This window comes from Eptesicus fuscus, chromosome 12 (genome assembly GCF_027574615.1).
Source record: "Eptesicus fuscus isolate TK198812 chromosome 12, DD_ASM_mEF_20220401, whole genome shotgun sequence".
NCBI lineage: Eukaryota > Metazoa > Chordata > Mammalia > Chiroptera > Vespertilionidae > Eptesicus > Eptesicus fuscus.
The window spans coordinates 13,188,943-13,206,009 of record NC_072484.1 but is presented as its reverse complement, the minus strand read 5'-3'; the positions used below and the strand labels follow the sequence as shown (position 1 = coordinate 13,206,009).

Genomic DNA, 17,067 nt, shown 5'->3' with positions numbered 1-17,067 from the left:
CATTCATTGTCACCCGTTAACAGGCTTGGGAAAATTGTGGATCCCTGGGGGCAAATCACTGACAATTTGCGAGGCAAATAATAATATTTCATTTTAACTGGTGGCTGTTTCCTCAGCTTAGTTTGGAAATTAACAAATATAAACACGTCCCCTGCAACTCTCCTTGGAAAGAGGGTCCCGAATCTCCAAAACGCAACCACCGCTTATAAGCACGTTATAAACTCTGATGAGCATGGATCTTATCCAGGGGTTTCTGTGAAGGAAGAATAGGTTTCCAATGAAAATCCGCTTCCGCTACTCCCCACCCCATTTTGGTCCAGGCTGGCTGGGCTGGAGTCATTATTGCGTGTCTGAAACTGGGGCTTCCCCAAAAAGTACCACTGAGGAGGAGGCTAGGACGGAAGATGCGGCGACGCGGGGGCCCCAATTGTCTTCCCTCCCCAGGGGAGCAAGAGCCGGTTTGCCTTCGGTGATCCCGGGCCCGACACCCGGCTCCTGGGCTGGGGTGGGGTAGATGGGTGCTGGAACCGGAGGGAGAGCGGGCTGAGGGGCTAAATGGAAATCCTCACAAGTCACCGAAGGAGATGAAAGTTGTTCCAAGGCCACGCCAGCACAGCCGAGCCCCCGCAGGAGTCCCCGGCGTCCCCCACCGTCCTGGTGAAGGCGGGTGGGCGTGGCTGCTCGGGTCCCGCTCCCACCCTTGACCGCAGACCCGGTCACCGCAGAGCGCGGGTCCACCTGCTTTTCCAGACGCCGCCGCCGCCGCCGTGCGGACCATCGCCGACCCAGGCACCTGCAAGAAGAAACCGGGACGCGCCGGGGTGCTCCAGGCAGGAGGGAGGCAGGGCGGGGGCGGGAGAGGGGTGAAGGGCGGCGGGGAATCAAGTTTGCAGGGCCCAGGTGACTGGGGGTGGGATTGGCCCGTCCACTGGGTCGGTTCCCTGGGCTTTAGAACTTGGAAAAGGTAAGAGGATCGCTGGCCTGCCTATTGCTTTTTTATAATTATCTCTCTTTTTTCCCTAACGTATATATCTGGCACTTCCCGTTTTCGGTCTCCTCCAACAGGTCTCCGGAAAATGCTGTTAGCGGAGCGAGCATCGAGGGGAGCGAGGCAAAGCGCCCCCACCCCACGGGCACCGACGTGAAGGCCCCCATGGGCACCCTTTCAGGTTTTCGCGCATCTCCCACATCGGGGAGGCCGCAGGACGCGCGAAGAAGGCTCCCAGGCTCGGCCGCTGCTCCGCGGATCCAGGGCCCAGCTGCCGGCTGCGCGGCCCCGGGTAGTGGCCGAGGAGGCCGGGGCCGCATCACCGCCGCCCGCCCGCCCTTCCGCCCATCCATCTGCAGAGCGTGGCTTGGGCCGGGCTTGGCAGAGCGTCCTCGCCACTCGCAGCCAGCGGCCTGGGGCTCACTCCCCAGTGAGGAAAGCGGGTGCCCTTCGGTTTAGTAACCAGGCTCCACTTTAGTAACACTAAAGGGAGACATTTAACTTTAGGAAAAAAAAAAGTTATTTTCCAATGCGACTGATGCCTCGGACGAATGACTGATGCTTGAGCCTCAAGACATTTGTAGTGGAATTAACGCACAAATTTCATACCTAGGGGTCGGGGAACAGCGAGGAGCAATTGAGAGGTTTTTCATTTTCTAAACGCTTCAATTTCAGCAAACACTTGGGGGCTCCAGGCCGCAGTAATTCCAAAGACAATTTTCCCTGGTTTTAATTTGATTTGCATTTTTTCCCCAACTTTGATAATATTCAATTTCATGGCTGAATACACATGTAAACACTGTTAGGTCGTGTTTTTCGCCCCTTGCACCAAATAGCATGCCGCTTGTGCCGGAGTGCCCTGGGAGGTTACACCCCGCGTCCCACTAATGTCTGCAGGTTTCTCCTGAATTATTTTTCAGAATTTAGCGTGGCTTTGACTGGGCTCGGGAGGTGGTGAACTATTACAAAATATCTAAAGAGCCCAGGTGTGGGGAGACCCGCACAAACACTGCGCAGAGAGGAGGTAAAGAAAACCAATTCCTATTCTATGCAGAATCTATTCTATTTCACCCAGAAACATATATATATATATTTAAATATTTTCAACAATCCCAAAACGATCAATATATTCGCTTCCCCCAGAAATGTTTTTCAGGTAAATTTCATAGCTAGAAAGGCAAACACTGAGAAATACAGAGAAATAGTCTTTGTAAGGAGAGGTTTAATTAGCGCCAGTGAGCTATTTGATCAAATACAAGATTTAGAGACAAATATGAGGTGAGATTGGGTAATTAGCGTTAGTCACATCAAAGCCGATATGCAAAAACGCAGTCAGTAACAACCAAGCCAGGATTCTGTGACCCGCAAGTGAGCAGCTACCCCAAGGCTGTAACTTGCCTGGACGGCCATTTGTCATTCTTTCCATTTCTCAGGACACACCACAGGGGCTACACACAGCGCAAAGACATGTGTGAGCCTCATCGAATGTGCAGGTAGATGGCACATAATAAATCTATCGGAACTCCCAGTGCATGTTCTATCTCACAAAATTGTCCTAGAAACGGCAAGGAGCAAAGAAACGACATACTTTATTGATTTGTCCAGGGCTACCTCATATAATAAATTAGCAATCTAATTTCAGGGACTCTCCTTTTAAAAAAATATATTTGCTTATGTTTCTTACTGTGGAACACGATACTGTGGAAGATATTTCTATTTTAAACCTTAAAAAAACCGTGTTTTGTATTTTAGGATTTTTTTTCCCCAATTGGATAGCTCATGAACAAGATAGAGGTTTTTAAAAAAGAAAAGATATTAGAGTTTTGGCATCTTGGAAAGAACAGATCCAGAAATTAGATTTGTGGGACGTTTAAAAGGCTTTTTGCTTGAGGCTGACAAATGTAAGAAAAAAGTGATCTAACTTCAAAAATATTTTTTTATCATGTGAAGGGCATTTAAACAAACAAGAAAAAAATTCCATTTGAAATCGTACCAACTTTAAAAAAAGAAGTCCTTAATTTTTTAAAACACACTCCTTGCAGGCTGATAGTGTCAAATGTCTTCAGAAAAACTGTTCTTTATCATGTATCAAATCATTTTTAAAGAATTATGGAATTTGAAAGAATCATTGATTAGGATTTATACTAATCTTTTATATTGTAGTGATGGCTGGCAATTATGTCTATTTATTTTGCACAAATACATGACACAGTGTGCACGTTCCACAGGATCCCTTCAGAGCAAACCTATTCCTAGAGGTGCAGCTAGATGAAGGCGCCCAGTTTAAAGAATGGTCAATTCAGAGAACTGCAAATTGTGTACAAGAGGAAACATCTTTTCCCTTTTTTTCTATTCAGAATTGAGGAGTAAAATGGGGGTCTTGTTAAAAACCTTAAAAGTTTGATCATCAGCGTAAGCTTACCAATTTAATTTCCGTTACCCCCAAAGAGAGCCGTATCCAGGACCAGAGTGCAGAAGCAGCGCTCCTGCGTTGCAGTTGACAAATTTGCCCCCTTCCCATATTTGCCCCCTTCCCCTATTTCGTTCAGCTGGGTCAGAGCTGCCAAGGACTTGTCACAGACCAACCAGGAATGGTGACCTCTGTGAGGGAAGAGAGGCCAGGGAGGAATGACACAGAGAAGTCTTTGGCATGTATTTTAGCCAGGTGGGAACTTTTGGAGGTGACAGGGTAAGGAGCCAAAGGGTCAACACTTTCTCAGAAATGTTCCCTACAGATTCAGAAAACTGGGAGGCTATGTTCTTTGGGAGAGATCCCCCAAAAGCCTGGGGATGGGGAGGTCAGCTTAGGGTGTTATAAAGAAACACAATCTGGTTGTTTCTTAGTCTGAAGAAGGGAAGGAGTGTTTGAGAGAGAGAGAGAGAGAGAGAGAGAGAGAGAGAGAGAGAGAGAGAGAGAGAGAGAGAGATTTCACTGAATGCAAGGAAGAAATCCGGCAGTTACTTTTAGTTGTTTACTGAGCAAGGGTGAAATCTAAACAGCTCTTTCCACAATCAATGAAAAGATCGCCTGGGGTTCCCCAGTTGAGCTCCCTAAATGAGTCTGGCATTCTGATAACTGCAGGTTAGCACCTGAGATCAACTCCTTCCCACTGCTCAATGCTGGCAAGAGATAGGGAGGCATCTTGTTCCTGAGCTCTGGGAAGGGAGAGGCGAGAGGGGGATTTAATTGTCTGCCTGGGTGAATCGAAATGTCCTTTTAAAGCAAAGAAATCAAGAGAGATTGGCCTTTAATTGGCAAACTCTGCTGGTGGGAGGGGAATGGTAATTAAAATGGAGAGCAGACAAAATATAGATCGGATACCTGCCCGCCCCCCCTCACTTACCCCCATAAATAGCCCTAAAATTGCATTCTCCCCTTCTCTTGCAATATTTAGGAGGTTCAGAGCCTGATCTGAGTTTGGGTAACTGTCCTCAGTGTATTCTCCCCACCTTAGTCTAATGCCTCAATTATCCAGTTTGAAATGGGGAGTTTGATTTAGAACCCCATTCATTTTCAAGAGTTGGTCATCTCCATATCTTAGACATCATTGTGTGTGGAGCTGGCCTTAGAATCCAGTTGTCCGAGCCTACCCTGAAATCCCCAAATGGAACATGCTAAGTCTGAAGAAAATCCCACATCACTAAAAACAGGCAGTCCGGGGAATTTACATTAAAAATGTTGGGGGGTGGGGGGGGGAAGGAGCCCTCCATGTCCAACCTGAGACCCTGTTGTCAGGACGGCCAGTGCTAATCAGCCCCAAGTCCCCAGGGCCTGGTGCAATCAGGTGTCAGCCATCTTTGGCTTGGACACCCATGTGCTCCTGTGCACTCAACTAGATGGTGCTATTCTCCCAGACTGCAGGCCTACTGAGTGCTGGGGCACGTCCTCCCTCTGTCATACAACTAGGCAGTCAGTCTAGCCAGCCTCCTATTCATGGGCAAACCTCTGAGGCAGGTGTTTATACAGATCTGCATTTATATAATGTGGGAGGGAGGCATGCTGTGGGGTCTGGGGTCTTGCTGTTCTTGCAGCTGGGGTAGGGGCAAGGAAGCACTGAAGCCCAGCTGTGGGTGGTGTGTGCATTCCAGCTGTGCTGTCACCTGTGCTGTCAGGCCACCAGGTGCGGGTCAGGGGGAGGTCAGAGGCAAGAGTCTCAGGACATTCCTAGGCCTGCTTCAGAATCCCCAGTAAGGAATAAGGCTGACAGGCTGCCTCTCAAGAGATAATTTGGCTATCGGTATTGTTTTAAGCCCATAGGTCAGGCCATTGTTTCTGCCCCTGACTTTTTTCTCTTCTCTGGCATTTTCTCTTGCTAATCACAATACAAGAGCTGTCTCCTCCTTCTAGCACTCACCAGCTGGCCCTGGAAGTTTCAATGGGGAAAAGTGGCTGGCTCAGGCCTGACTGAACCTCTGGCCAGCTTTGAGGGACCAAGGTCACATGGGAATTCTAACTGTGTTGATGCAAAAGAGAAAATAAAAACTCAGCCTGATCCCAGTGGTAACCCACCTTATTGCCTTCTAATTTAGTGGGTGGGATTTCCCCCATCCTTTGAGGGCGAGTACCCAAGCCTCGCTCTTCTTGAGATCTTCCTGTTTCTATCCAGCTTTCCCCTAACATTTCGGGCTTCACTCTCTACCAAAAGCAGCTCACTTTGAAACATGGGTTTCTGGTGAAGACATGCTTCCTACAGAATATGAATCAGAGAGATCTGTGTTCAAGGTAATACGAAGTCAAAAGAAATTGAAAGAACATAGAGCTGAAAGACTTGAGTTCAATGCTGAGCTCTGACATTGAAACAGGTCCCCTAATTTCTCTCTGTCCCAGGCCCATCACCCATCAATTCTGACATCTACCTGTGGGGCATGGGGAAGCTTAAATGAGGTCATGTTCCTGAGACAACCTGCCTGGTGCACAGGTTACCCCACTCTATGGTGGTTGGATTGAATATAGTTGTGATGAAGGAAAAGGGAGAATTCAAGTTAAGAAACACTAAAATGGTACAATAAAGGGCAAAGTTTTGCCAAGAAATAGACTCACTTATCTGGGTAGAGGGTGAATTTTCTCAACCAGCACGTCATTGAAGTTAGAACTTCTGTGTGTGAACAACCCAGGTTAATGGAGTTCAGAGTTGCAGACTAATTTGAAACTATATAGTGGAATTGGTGTCTTTTATTTTAAATCTCTTAAATTGGGTTTTTGAACATATAGCAAGCAGGAAGCTTGAGTATAGGGCTACATATTTTATACCAGAGTGTGCACATGTTGATCTCCTGATTTCTTTTCTCAAGATGCCTCACCCTCCATACAGAGATCCCTATGACCCAAGTCCTGCCCTGGCTAACACTTTACCCTGTTCCTTCACAAAAAATAAAAAAATGTCATATGATCATTATCTTTCCTTCCTGGCTCTCCAGCCATCCACGTCAGGCCTTGGCTCCTCACAAACCCTCTCCTCCGAACACTTCCCAAGATCACATTTTGTAGTTTAAAGCAGTGAGCTTTTAACATTTATGTCTTCAAGTTAGGAAACACGCTTTTCTTGATGTGAACAAAAACTTTCCAACACAACTCATTATTCAACCAGGTCTGCTTTGTGAAAGAAGAAATAATTAATTAAGATCATATTTTAAGGAAACAGCAAGTCAAAATTGACATGCATCTTATCCTATTTTAATTTGCTGGGGTTATTACCAACCCTGATCTGAAACCTCCCTGCTTATTCTTAAAACCTGTTTTATTCTTTTCAGATAATTGAAACAAAGGAAAAGCTGATTTGCCTATGAAAAAACTCTAGTCCTCAATCACTTTATCAAATAGAAGTGAAACTGCTTAAGCAGTAGAACTAAAACACAGCAAACAATTCTCATTGCAAAATTGCAATGTGCATAATGCCAGTATGTTTTCCTCACATGTATATGGTTGTTCCCTTTCAGTTAATTTGATGTTTTTAAGTTTAAAAAAAAAAATATATGATATTGCTGGCATGGTGCCCTCCAGTCAGCTTCAGGAGAGAGCACACCTTAGACACTTGCCGTAATGAGAAAGTGAGAACTCTAATTCAGCATGAATGAATGAATGCAACTTAATTTGGGTTGCTTCTTTCAGCATTCCCAGCTATAAGTTGTGTTATCTAGGAGAGAGAGAGAGAGAGAGAGAAGAGAGAGAGAGAGAGAGAGAGAGAGAGAACAGAGAGGTGTAAAGGAAAAGGTAGTGTAAAGGAAAAGTCAATGCCTTTTCATGGGAACCTGGCAGGGAGGGGGAGCGAGTGTGACAGTGACAACTGACCAGTCCATATCTTGTTGGCAGTGAGCTTGGAGCTCTCTGACAAACAGCCACTAATGTAAAATAATAATAATAATAATAATAATAATAAGCACACTGCAGTGAAGATGTGCGTGTGAAACACCCCTGTCCTCTCTACCTGTGCATGAAAGGGGCTGTGGTGGCAGCTGCTGCTGCAGGGGATAAGCCCCGAGGATTCAGGGGGAGGGGAGAATAGAAATCACCTCCAGTCTGGCAATAGGGACCAGGGTGGAATGACAGCTTGTAAAATAAGCCTCCATCAGTCTCCCAGGAGACAGCCAGCTTCAACTTGGGTGTTCCGGGCTTGTTAGCCTCCATCATAATTGGTCTCTCCTCCCATCCCACGTTGTTGGTTTTCTGTGTGTGGCTTTCGGTGTGAGCGTGTTAGGTCATCAGCAAATACAATGGCAGGAGGGGGCGGGGGTGGGGTACACACATGATTGTTTTAAAGAAGAAAGGAGAAAAGGGATAAGAGAGTGGGCAGGAAGGCTGTGAACAGAATGGGGAAGATGCCCCAGGATTTAGGCTTCCGTGGCAACCCCTGAAGCGCTCAGAGGTAGGGCACTCCCTGGGAGCTTTGTCAAAGGGAGAAGGAGCTGGGACCCTGCAGAGCCTCACTGAGGACCTGCAACTATTCCATGGAATTATCGACTCCATGCGATTTTTGTTTGCGCATCTCTGGAGGTGCCTGTAACTTCCTCTCCATATCCGGTGCATCTCAATCAAAAAGAAATTTTCCAAAAAAAAAAAAAAAAAATCCCACTCACTCTGACATGCCCGAGAAAGGATGTGAGTGTGACGCCAAAGGCCTAAAGAGCTGCCCAGGCACCAGGGCCGGCCAAGCACACAGGCAAGTTCCAGGCGGCCTCTCTCCATTCATTTTTAAAACCCGTTCCCCCACTGCCTCACAATCTTCTGATCCATCTCCAATATCTTCTTGTCTCCTCTTCTCAGAGAAAAGCCAGTCCCTGGGGGTAGAGGCTATAAGAAACTGTGATCTGAAGTCTGTTGTAAAACTGGGACCAGACATGCCTTTGCAGCAAGGAGAGCTGTAGATCCTGCACATTGTTTGGGCTCACAATGGGGCATATAAGGTTCTGAGACCCTCAGATATTTATTTGCTGGAAAAAGAACACTTGATGGGAAAGAAGAAGCAGAACTGTAATCACATGGAGCTGCAAGCTTTTGGGAAGTTTTTTTCTTTATGTTTTTGTTTTGTGTGTGTGTGTGTGTGTGTGTGGTTTTTCTTTTAATTTCACTCCACAAATCCTTGGCTGCTCTGGGTTGCCATGGTGCTAGTGTCTTCAGCTTCCCTGACCCAGCAAAGACATTTCAAAATATTGTTCTGCTACAGCAGGGGACAGCAGGTTGGGACTGGTGGCTCTCAAGTGGGTGTTATGGGGAGGGGGAGGGGGGCTCTTCTGTGTGGCAGGACTCGGTGCCTACAAGTCTATGGGCAATAGCCGGCACGGACTATTCTGCAATGCCAGGTCCAAGGATGGGTGAGGACTCAGCGAAGCTTCCCTTTCCTACATCCCCTCCTGCTGCTTTCCCGGCCAGTCCTAACCTACACATTCCAGAAGATGTTATCTAGGCGGCACTCTCCCAAACAAAACCAGTTACCTCAGGTGTCTTCAGGTACCTTCTGGAGCAAACAGCCCTACCCCTGCCCTATTAAACCTCATCTCTCTCTTCCCTTCTCCCCACCCCCACATTAAAAGGCCCCCAAAACACTGAGGACCGGTTTCTCTTTTTAAAGCCGGGAAAAGGCAGTAGGCGGGTGACAAAGAGGAAGCGTTGAAATTGGCCCTTTGGAAGATGACATCTTTTCAGCGAGGGGCTTTCTTTCAAAACTCGCCCCGAACGAAGGGTCGCGGCTACTTCCCACCTGGCCCTCAAAGGCCCGCACATTTCATTGGGCCACGGTTAGGCTGGGGAGGTGACCTGGCGCCATCAAAGGACCCGGGAAGGCCACGGGGTACACGCGGCTAATGACAAGTAATTGACGAATTCGAGGCCGCGCATTACCAGCGCAACGGGGAGGCATTAATTATTTAAAAACCATTAGCCTGGCCCTGTGTCCTGCAGACTTTCCCTGTTGTTCAGCGCAGATAACCAGCCACGCGAGCCAGGCCGGATTCGGAGGGCAGCAGGCGAGCAACTCACTGGACAAAGGGAAGAGGAGGGGGGCGCCCAAGGTTGCCACACAAGACAGGGCCCGCGTTACTGACGCTGTCAATGACCGGGATCGATTTCTGCCCATTTGTGGTCCCGATATGGGGACTGTGGCACAATGGGGGTGGCGGGCAATGTCTGTGGGCCGGGTGCCTAGCGCGTCTCACTGGCGAGGTATCCCGAGTACCCGAGCCGGCCTGGGCCTCTTACAAGGCCGGACACATTGCTTTTAAAAATAAACCCCCCGAGAGGGTACCTGGTGAGACCCCAGAGGAAGGTCACCTTTTTCTGTTCCCTGGAAACGGAGGGTCCTGAGGTTTCAACTGGCAGTATTGGAACGAACTCCTAGTTTCCTGAGCCCGCGCCTTGCTATAAAGATGCGTTCAGTTCTGTTTGATCCTTAAAACTCGCGTCCCTAGGCACCGCAGCGCGCCCCTGCCAAGCCAGGTGCGGGGACAGTGGGGTGGTAAAAGGCCCCGCCGGGAGTTCCTGCCTTTTCCTCCGGGACCGGACTCCTAACACCCGAGGTTCCCAGGCGCACGCCGCGCGCGCCTGTGCGTAAAGGCCACCAGCGGCTTCTGATCGCCGCCGGAACAAAAAGTTCTCCGGCTGCGGGCACAGGCGCCGCCCCTCCCCTTCTTCCGCTGGGTTCTGACCCCAGCCACAGCCTAGGCCCCAGGGCTTCTGGGGAAACGCCCGCGCTGGACTCGAACTCTCGCGCGCTGGGGGAGAGTGTCGCTCCTCTCCAGCCTCTGTCTCTACTCTCCAGCCTCTGTCTCCGCAGCCACCCCACTCCCAGGACGCCCTTTTCCTCTGACCCCCACCCTCACTCTGAGGCCAAGGTGCTACCCCACCCTCACCTTCCCACTGTCCTTGGGAAACAGACCCGAGGGGCGGCGGGGACGGGCCGTGGCTTCCCAGAGCATGGGGCCACACCAAGCTGAGCTCAGAGCCCAGATGTAGTCCGAGTTTGTAACTCTTCCACTCCTCATCCTCCCGCACCGTGCATTCTTAGAAAACCCCCGAAAAAACAACCCCCCCGCAAAAGGCCACCTTACAAACTCCTGGGTCTACGGATTTAGCTTCTCACTACCTCCCCCTTCAATCCTCACCCGCCTTCCCTGGGATCGGAGGTCTCGGAAGGGATAAGTACTAACCGGGGGAGGGGAGGCACGCCGCTGGGAGTGGGGTGGGGGTCGGACGCGCGGAGGACCCCGGGGCGCGGCCCCCGACTGGGCGCGCTGCCTACCTGCGGAGCTCGGGCTGCGGGCGGCGGAGCGTCCGGCGCGCGGAGGGTAGCGGCCGACTGCTCCCAGCCCAGGCATCCCCGCATTTATTTGAGCTCAAACCCAGCGACTGTTGACTTTAGCACACAAAGCAAAGATTTCACTGCCCGCTAGTTTAAAAATGAATATTTTACCAAGATATCGATCAGCGTTATAAAATTCAGTTAAGTACAATGGGATCCTGGAGAAAAAAAAAAGAATAATAAAGGCGGGGGGAGGCAATATAATATCTGTGCAAATTTGCTGAAGTCTGACGTGGCATGGAAAGTTTACCCTCCTGGAATTCGGATCTAGAATGTTTTTTTCGGTTGTTTACTGACTTTGTTTATTCACAGATCACGGTTGCTTAAATCGGCGCGTTCGGTGCGGTGGGGGGGGGGAGGGGAGGGGAGGAAGGAAAAAAGAGCGGGGGGGGAGGAAAAAAGAATCGCTGCACCCTGCAATATTTAGAGTTGGGGGAAGGCAGGCGGAGGGCGAGCTGTGAGCTAGCAAGCTGGGAACCTGGACTGGGGGAAGGAGGCGGTGGCCGGAGGGTGGGGTGTGAAAGGAACGAGAAGCGCTGAAACCTCCGAAAGCGCCCACTCCCGACGCCCTTTTTATGCATTCGGACAGAACTCTATCTCCTCAGCCGGGATCAGTGCGGGGGGGGGGGGGGGTGCGCTCTAAGTAGTTTAAAACGACCCTCGCACAATGGGCGTGCGATACGAAACATAGCAGGTTAGGGCAGCGCTTTCAGCCTCCATTGTCCCCCACTCGGCCTCCCGCTCGGCCTCTCCGCTCCTTCGCCACAGGAGCCTTTTATGTGATAATGAAACACATTTCAGGCCGGGCTCACGACGTGTGTGTCCTGGCCAGGGGGAGAGACAGCCCTGATAACTGGATTCTGCCTCCGGATACCACTGCTACCCCGCCCCAATTTCTCTTCCCTGTGCTCCTCCGGACAATGAGGCACGTTAAAAACAAGGATTTAGAGGCGGGGAGAGGGTGGAGGGGGCGAGGGCAAACTCCCTCAGCGCGTGGGAAGGCCAGGGTTGGAGGTGACAGAGACCTCTCAAGGTGGCGGAGGGTGCAAGGAGAGGCAGTCTCCAAGGTTGGGACGAAGCTGGGACACTCCAGGTTTGGATGGTCAGGAAGCCCTACGATTAGTCCGGGGAAATAGGATCCTGGGCTTCAGAAACCCGAAGAAAAAGTCCTGGTCTTGGAAACCTGCGTTTCTTACCCACAGCTGGCTAAGCTGTGCTCCAGCGGGCCCCAAGTCTGAGGGGCCCTCAAAGACTCTGGCTCCTGACCTCCCCGCCCAGCTGGCAGGCCAGTAGATGCCCTGGGCAAAGCCAAGTCGGGGAGGGCGGCTGTGGGGGGGGGGGGGTGCCTTTGTGCTTCACCTCCAGGGTACCCACTGTGATTGGCCATTGACTTAGGGTGTCTGTGGGGAGAGATAGCAGGATGGTAAGAATTTAGTCTGGGTATTTCTTTACAAGTTTGGATTTTCCTTTTAGGCTCACAAAATAAAAACCCTCATCCCCTGCGCCGGGCAATCTGAGCTTGCCAAATCCCGCTAACTGTGCGCTGTGCTAGGGTGTTGGGAGGAAGACCCTGCAGACTCGGATCTTGCCACTGGCCAATGGCACTTGGCAAGCCTGGCAAGACACCCCTTATCTCCGGAGGCCTCACTCTAAATACACCTTATTTTATTTTTTTAAAGACCCTCACCCTGGTTATGTTTTTATTGATTTTAGAGAGAGAGGAGGAGGAGAGAAACATCAATGTGGAAGAGAAACATCCATCAGTTGCTTCCTATTCACACCCTGACTGGTGACTGACCCCACAACCTAGATATGTGCCCTGACTGGAAATGGAACCGGCAACCTTTTTGATGTACTGGATGCTCCAACCAACTGAGCCACCCAGCCAGGGCCAAATATAAAAGGAGGCTTGGGACATCACACTGAGCATTCCCTTTATAACCAATTCCAAGAGAAAGGCATCTGTTTCCCCAGACCCCTCACTAGTCCCGGGCATCAGCTAGGTCTACCAATGTTGTGCAGAACACCTAAGTGAAGGAGGGAGGCTGGGACGGTGGTGGAGTGTAGACAGAGCTCCGATCCCACAGGAAGGTAACGGATGCCACAGTGATCAGCAAAAAGCAGATGCAGCAATGAAAAGGGCAACTAAATGCACCAGGAATCTGCAAATTCAACCTGGGCTCACTTACCTACAGGGTCTAGGGAGCTAATATAGGAAATACAGCAAAACATGGGAAATCCAGGCTTCTTCCCAGAGAAGCCTGCACTACAGCCCAAGAGATGTCAGCAACATTGAACCTTCACATGGCTCAGGTGGAAAACCAAGATATGTGGATTGCTCCGGGCTTGAAAGATAAGCCTGCATCAAACCCCTGGAATGATCGACCTGGGATCTGTGTTTCACTGTGTGTAAAGATAAACTGAAAACTCCCAAAGTAACCATAAACAATATTGTGTTCTATTTAATGGTGTGCTTGTTTAAGTGCTTAGGGGAAATGCACTAATGTCTGAAATTTACTTTGAAATGCCCTTAGAATATAAGCCAAATTGACCAATGGCATCTACATAGGTGGACAGATATGCAATATAACAAGAACAGTGAAATAATTGTAAAATCTGGGCAATGGGTACATGTGTACTTTCTGTAAAATCCATTCAAATTCAGTATGTCTGAAAATTGTAATAAAATGTTGGTAAAGCAACAACCCCTCCTCCAATAAAATACAATCTGCCATCAGCCAGGATCTCCCTCCCTCCACTTTTACGTAATTTCCAGACCTGGTTATTTTTTGAGTCAGGCAAAGAAAAAAAGAATCTTGATGATTCAAGGAATAAAACCGGCAATAACACTTTAATATAGATTTGGGGAACTCTGATCCTTGCAGCCAGAACACATATTTATACGCCATAAATAAAGCACTCAGAAAGCATAAATTAATCAGACCCGAGACCTGGATTTCACTGTTTCAAGAACAGGAATGCATTTTTCTCCCTTGGTCATTAACAACAGACCCTTACATCATTTTTTATCTCTTTTTAAACAATAGCACAACTCTCTGGTTCTTTGTTAAAACTACATTGTTTTACACTGAGTCACAAAAGTTTGTTGGATTTTTTTGTTTTGTTTTTTTTATGGGTTTGTTTGTTTGTTTTTTAAATAAAGTAAGACTTCCCTGCAACAGCAGCAATGGAGGAGAGTGAGAACAAAAATCAGAATTCTAGGGTGCTTCAAGAAGCAGGCATCTACACAGTAGTGGAAACCGGGGGCTTTTTTTCGTTTTGTCTTTTTTGACTTTATCTTTTTGTCCCCTTTCCCTCCTTATATAGAATGAATGATACATATCAGTGTGGCCCATCTGGGAGGAAAGAGCTGCAGAGGGTGAGGGGAGACTGCTGTCCCTGGGGGTGGGAGTGTCTTGGATGTCTTCTCCCTTGGGTCTCTCCAACACCCCTACCTCAAAGTCTCCCCCCACGCCCCCCACTTCCTCTCTCTTGTCTGGGCTAGCCAGGCCGCAGCCCGCTTAAGAGGAGTTCATAATGGGCCGGGAGTACACCCCCTGGTAGTAGGAGGTGTCCGCGGCCAGGGGCGAGGCTTCCAGGCCCGCTTTGTTCGTGATTGGGCCCATGGCCAGGCTTCCCGGCATGGGGGACCCATAGCCCGGGTAGTGCATCACCTGTTCATAGGCCTTGAGGTCCATTTTGTGGGGCTGGTGGTGGTGGTGGCTGTGGTGGTGCTGCTGCTCAGAGGACATGAGGTTGTTGATGGAGAAGGGGTGGTTGAAGGCGTAGTGGTGCTCGGGCTTCAGGTGGGCCTCGGGCGGCAGGCCCGGGTGGTGGGGAGGGCCCAGCAGGTGCGCCGCGGCCTGCTGCTGCTGCTGCCCAGGCGAAGGCTCCTGCTCCGGGGGGCTCAGCGCCGCGGCCGGCGTCCCCTTCAGCTCTGCCAGGCCCCCTCGCTTGTGCTCCTGGCACGGAGAGGAGCTCGAGTGGGGTGAGTCGGTGCCCGCCGGAGTCTCGGAGGCCGGCCCGGAGGCCTCCCCGAGCTGCCCCTGCGAGGCGGGCGCCCCAGCGGCCACCTTCTTTGCCCCGCCCGCGGCGCCCCCGGCCTCCTTCAGGGCCAGCTGCTTCTCGCACTTGAAGCGCTTCTGGCGGCGCAGGTAGCAGCCGTTCTCGAACATGTTGCCCGAGTCGGGGTGCAGGGTCCAGAAGGAGCCCTTGCCGGGCTTGTCGGGCGAGCGGGGCACCTTGAGGAAGCAGTCGTTGAAGGAGAGCGAGTGGCGGATGGAGTTCTGCCAGCGCTGCTGGTTCTGCCGGTAGAAGGGGAAGAGGTCCATGATCCACTGGTAGATCTCGCTCAGCGTCAGCATCTTGTTGGGGCTCTGCTGGATGGCCATGGTGATGAGGGAGATGTACGAGTAGGGCGGCTTGGCGTGCGTGTAGCTGCGCCGGTACGTCTTGGGGTCGCGCGCGCGGCTCAGGCCCGCCTGCCCGTACATGGGGCTCATGGAGTTCATGTTGGCGTAGGGGGCCAGGCCGCCCATGGCGCCCGCCGCCTGCCCCCCGAGCGGGCTCAGGCTGGGGCTCAGGTGCGACCCCATGCCCGCCACGCCGGCCGCCCCGGCCGAGCCGCCCATGCCGGCCATGGCGCCCGCCCCGGGGGACATGCCGGCCAGGGACGGGCTCATGCCGGCTCCCACGTACGACGACATGTTCATCGAGCCGGCGCTCATGTTGCCGGAGCCGCTGCCCATGGCGGCCGCCGACATGCTCATGTAGGTGTTCATGCCGTTCATCCCCAGGCCGGCGTTCATGTTGCTCACCGAGGAGTAGCCCTGCGGACAGAAGCCGGGGCGGAGGCACACGCGTTAGCACCGGGGCCGGAGCGCGCCCTGCGCCCTGACCTCCCAGCTACCAGGTCAGCTCTGACCCTCTGGGGAGTCCATCCCCCGTACCCCCCTCTTCTCCCCCTCCAGCACCCCGCGCCCGGATCCCGCAGAGAGTGCCCTGATCGCCTTTGAAGAGGTGGCCAGAGGGGTTGCTGCTCTGCGAGTGTGCCTAGCTCCTAGCCCTTCTCCCCCCGGGCTCGGGTTCTAAAACAAGGGTCCCCTGGAGCACCCCAAGCCAGGCACCTCAAAATCTCTGCCCTGCCCAGAGTCTCCACAACTCTGGCCAGCAGAGTGAGTCGCCGCCAAGGCCATAGCGAGCCACCTGTGGGACCCCGCGCAGGGCGACACGGGCGGCCTCGGGAGAGGAGGGTCCCAAGTTCCTCTCCGATCAGTTTTCCTCTCGGAAGCCCATTCTGGGCCCCAGGGGAACCGCCACGCGGGGCCCGAGCGGAGTGGGGGGCCAGCCGGCGGCATTGAATGAAAGGACAGGGAGGGGACGGCACCCCGAACGAGGGCGGCTGGGGTGTGCAGCCACCAACTTTCTCTTTGTCCTCCAGTCTTGAACTCTTCGCCTCCACCTCGGGCCCCCAACTCGCGCCCACCTTCTCCCCTCCGGCTCCCCACCCCCTCGCCGCCGAACTCGCCCCCCTCCCCAGCCGCGCGCTGCCAAACATAACTCTGTTAGGATAGTGCGTGGCTCGGCCACGAAGAGGATTTGGAGGCGCCGCAAGTCAATATTTGATCACAAAGTTAATATTATCTCAAGGCTAACAGTGTGTCGTATAAAAAAGAGACCCATTTGAGTGGAAGGAGGGTGGGAAAGGTGGCTGCCCAGAGCGGCTGCGGGTGGGGGGCGGATGCAGGCGCGGACAGCGGGTCCCGGGGCCGGGGGAAGAAAGAGCGGACGCCGCCACCCCACGTCCCCCCGGAAAAGGCGAGTGCCTACCTCCGGCTCGGCATAGTAGCTGCTCCAGTCGGACGGCTCGTGCCCTTCCATCTTCACTGCTCCCAGCATACTGGAAGCCGAGTGCATGGCAGTTTAAAATTTAACAGCCACAACAAACGACCAGCAATCACCCCCCACCCCCACCCTCTTAAAAAAAAAAAAAAGAAGTCAGCTAAGGCACTGTCCCCTCCCTCCCTCTCTTTCGCTCCCTCTCTCTGGGCTGCACTCCCTCTCTCTCTCCCGGGGCTGGCCGGAGGCGGTAGTTGGACGTGGGCGGGAGGGGGGAGATGAGGCGCCTGAGGAGGGGGCTGAGGATCGGAGGGGGGCCTGACCGGAGCCCGGGTGCCCGCCGAGCCCGCCGCCCGTCGCCCGCCGCCTTCGCGCTCGCCGGCTGCCCGGTGGAGCCCGAGGCTGGCAGTGCGGAGCTGCGGGCAGGCGGCGGGAAGCGCGCGGCGCGGG

General features: G+C 52.1%; 1 protein-coding gene across 1 annotated transcript; it reads right to left on the bottom strand.

Moving 5' to 3' along the window:
- Window positions 1-14,300: 14,300 nt before the first annotated feature.
- On the bottom strand, window positions 14,301-16,695 carry FOXA2 (forkhead box A2). Its single transcript, XM_008141137.3, has 2 exons — window positions 16,609-16,695; window positions 14,301-15,608 (listed from the first exon to the last, which is right to left on the bottom strand). The coding sequence occupies exons 1-2, from the start codon at window positions 16,693-16,695 to the stop codon at window positions 14,301-14,303; spliced, it is 1,395 nt and encodes a 464-aa protein (XP_008139359.2).
- Between the last annotated feature and the right edge of the window lie 372 nt (window positions 16,696-17,067).

Excerpts from the sequence above, each read along its gene's own strand:
- FOXA2 (XM_008141137.3), bottom strand. The coding sequence starts at position 16,695 with ATGCACTCGGCTTCCAGTATGCTGGGAGCAGTGAAGATGGAAGGGCAC. Across the intron at positions 15,609-16,608 it reads GCTACTATGCCGAGCCGGAG|GGCTACTCCTCGGTGAGCAA; the intron begins GTAGGCACTCGC and ends TTCTGTCCGCAG.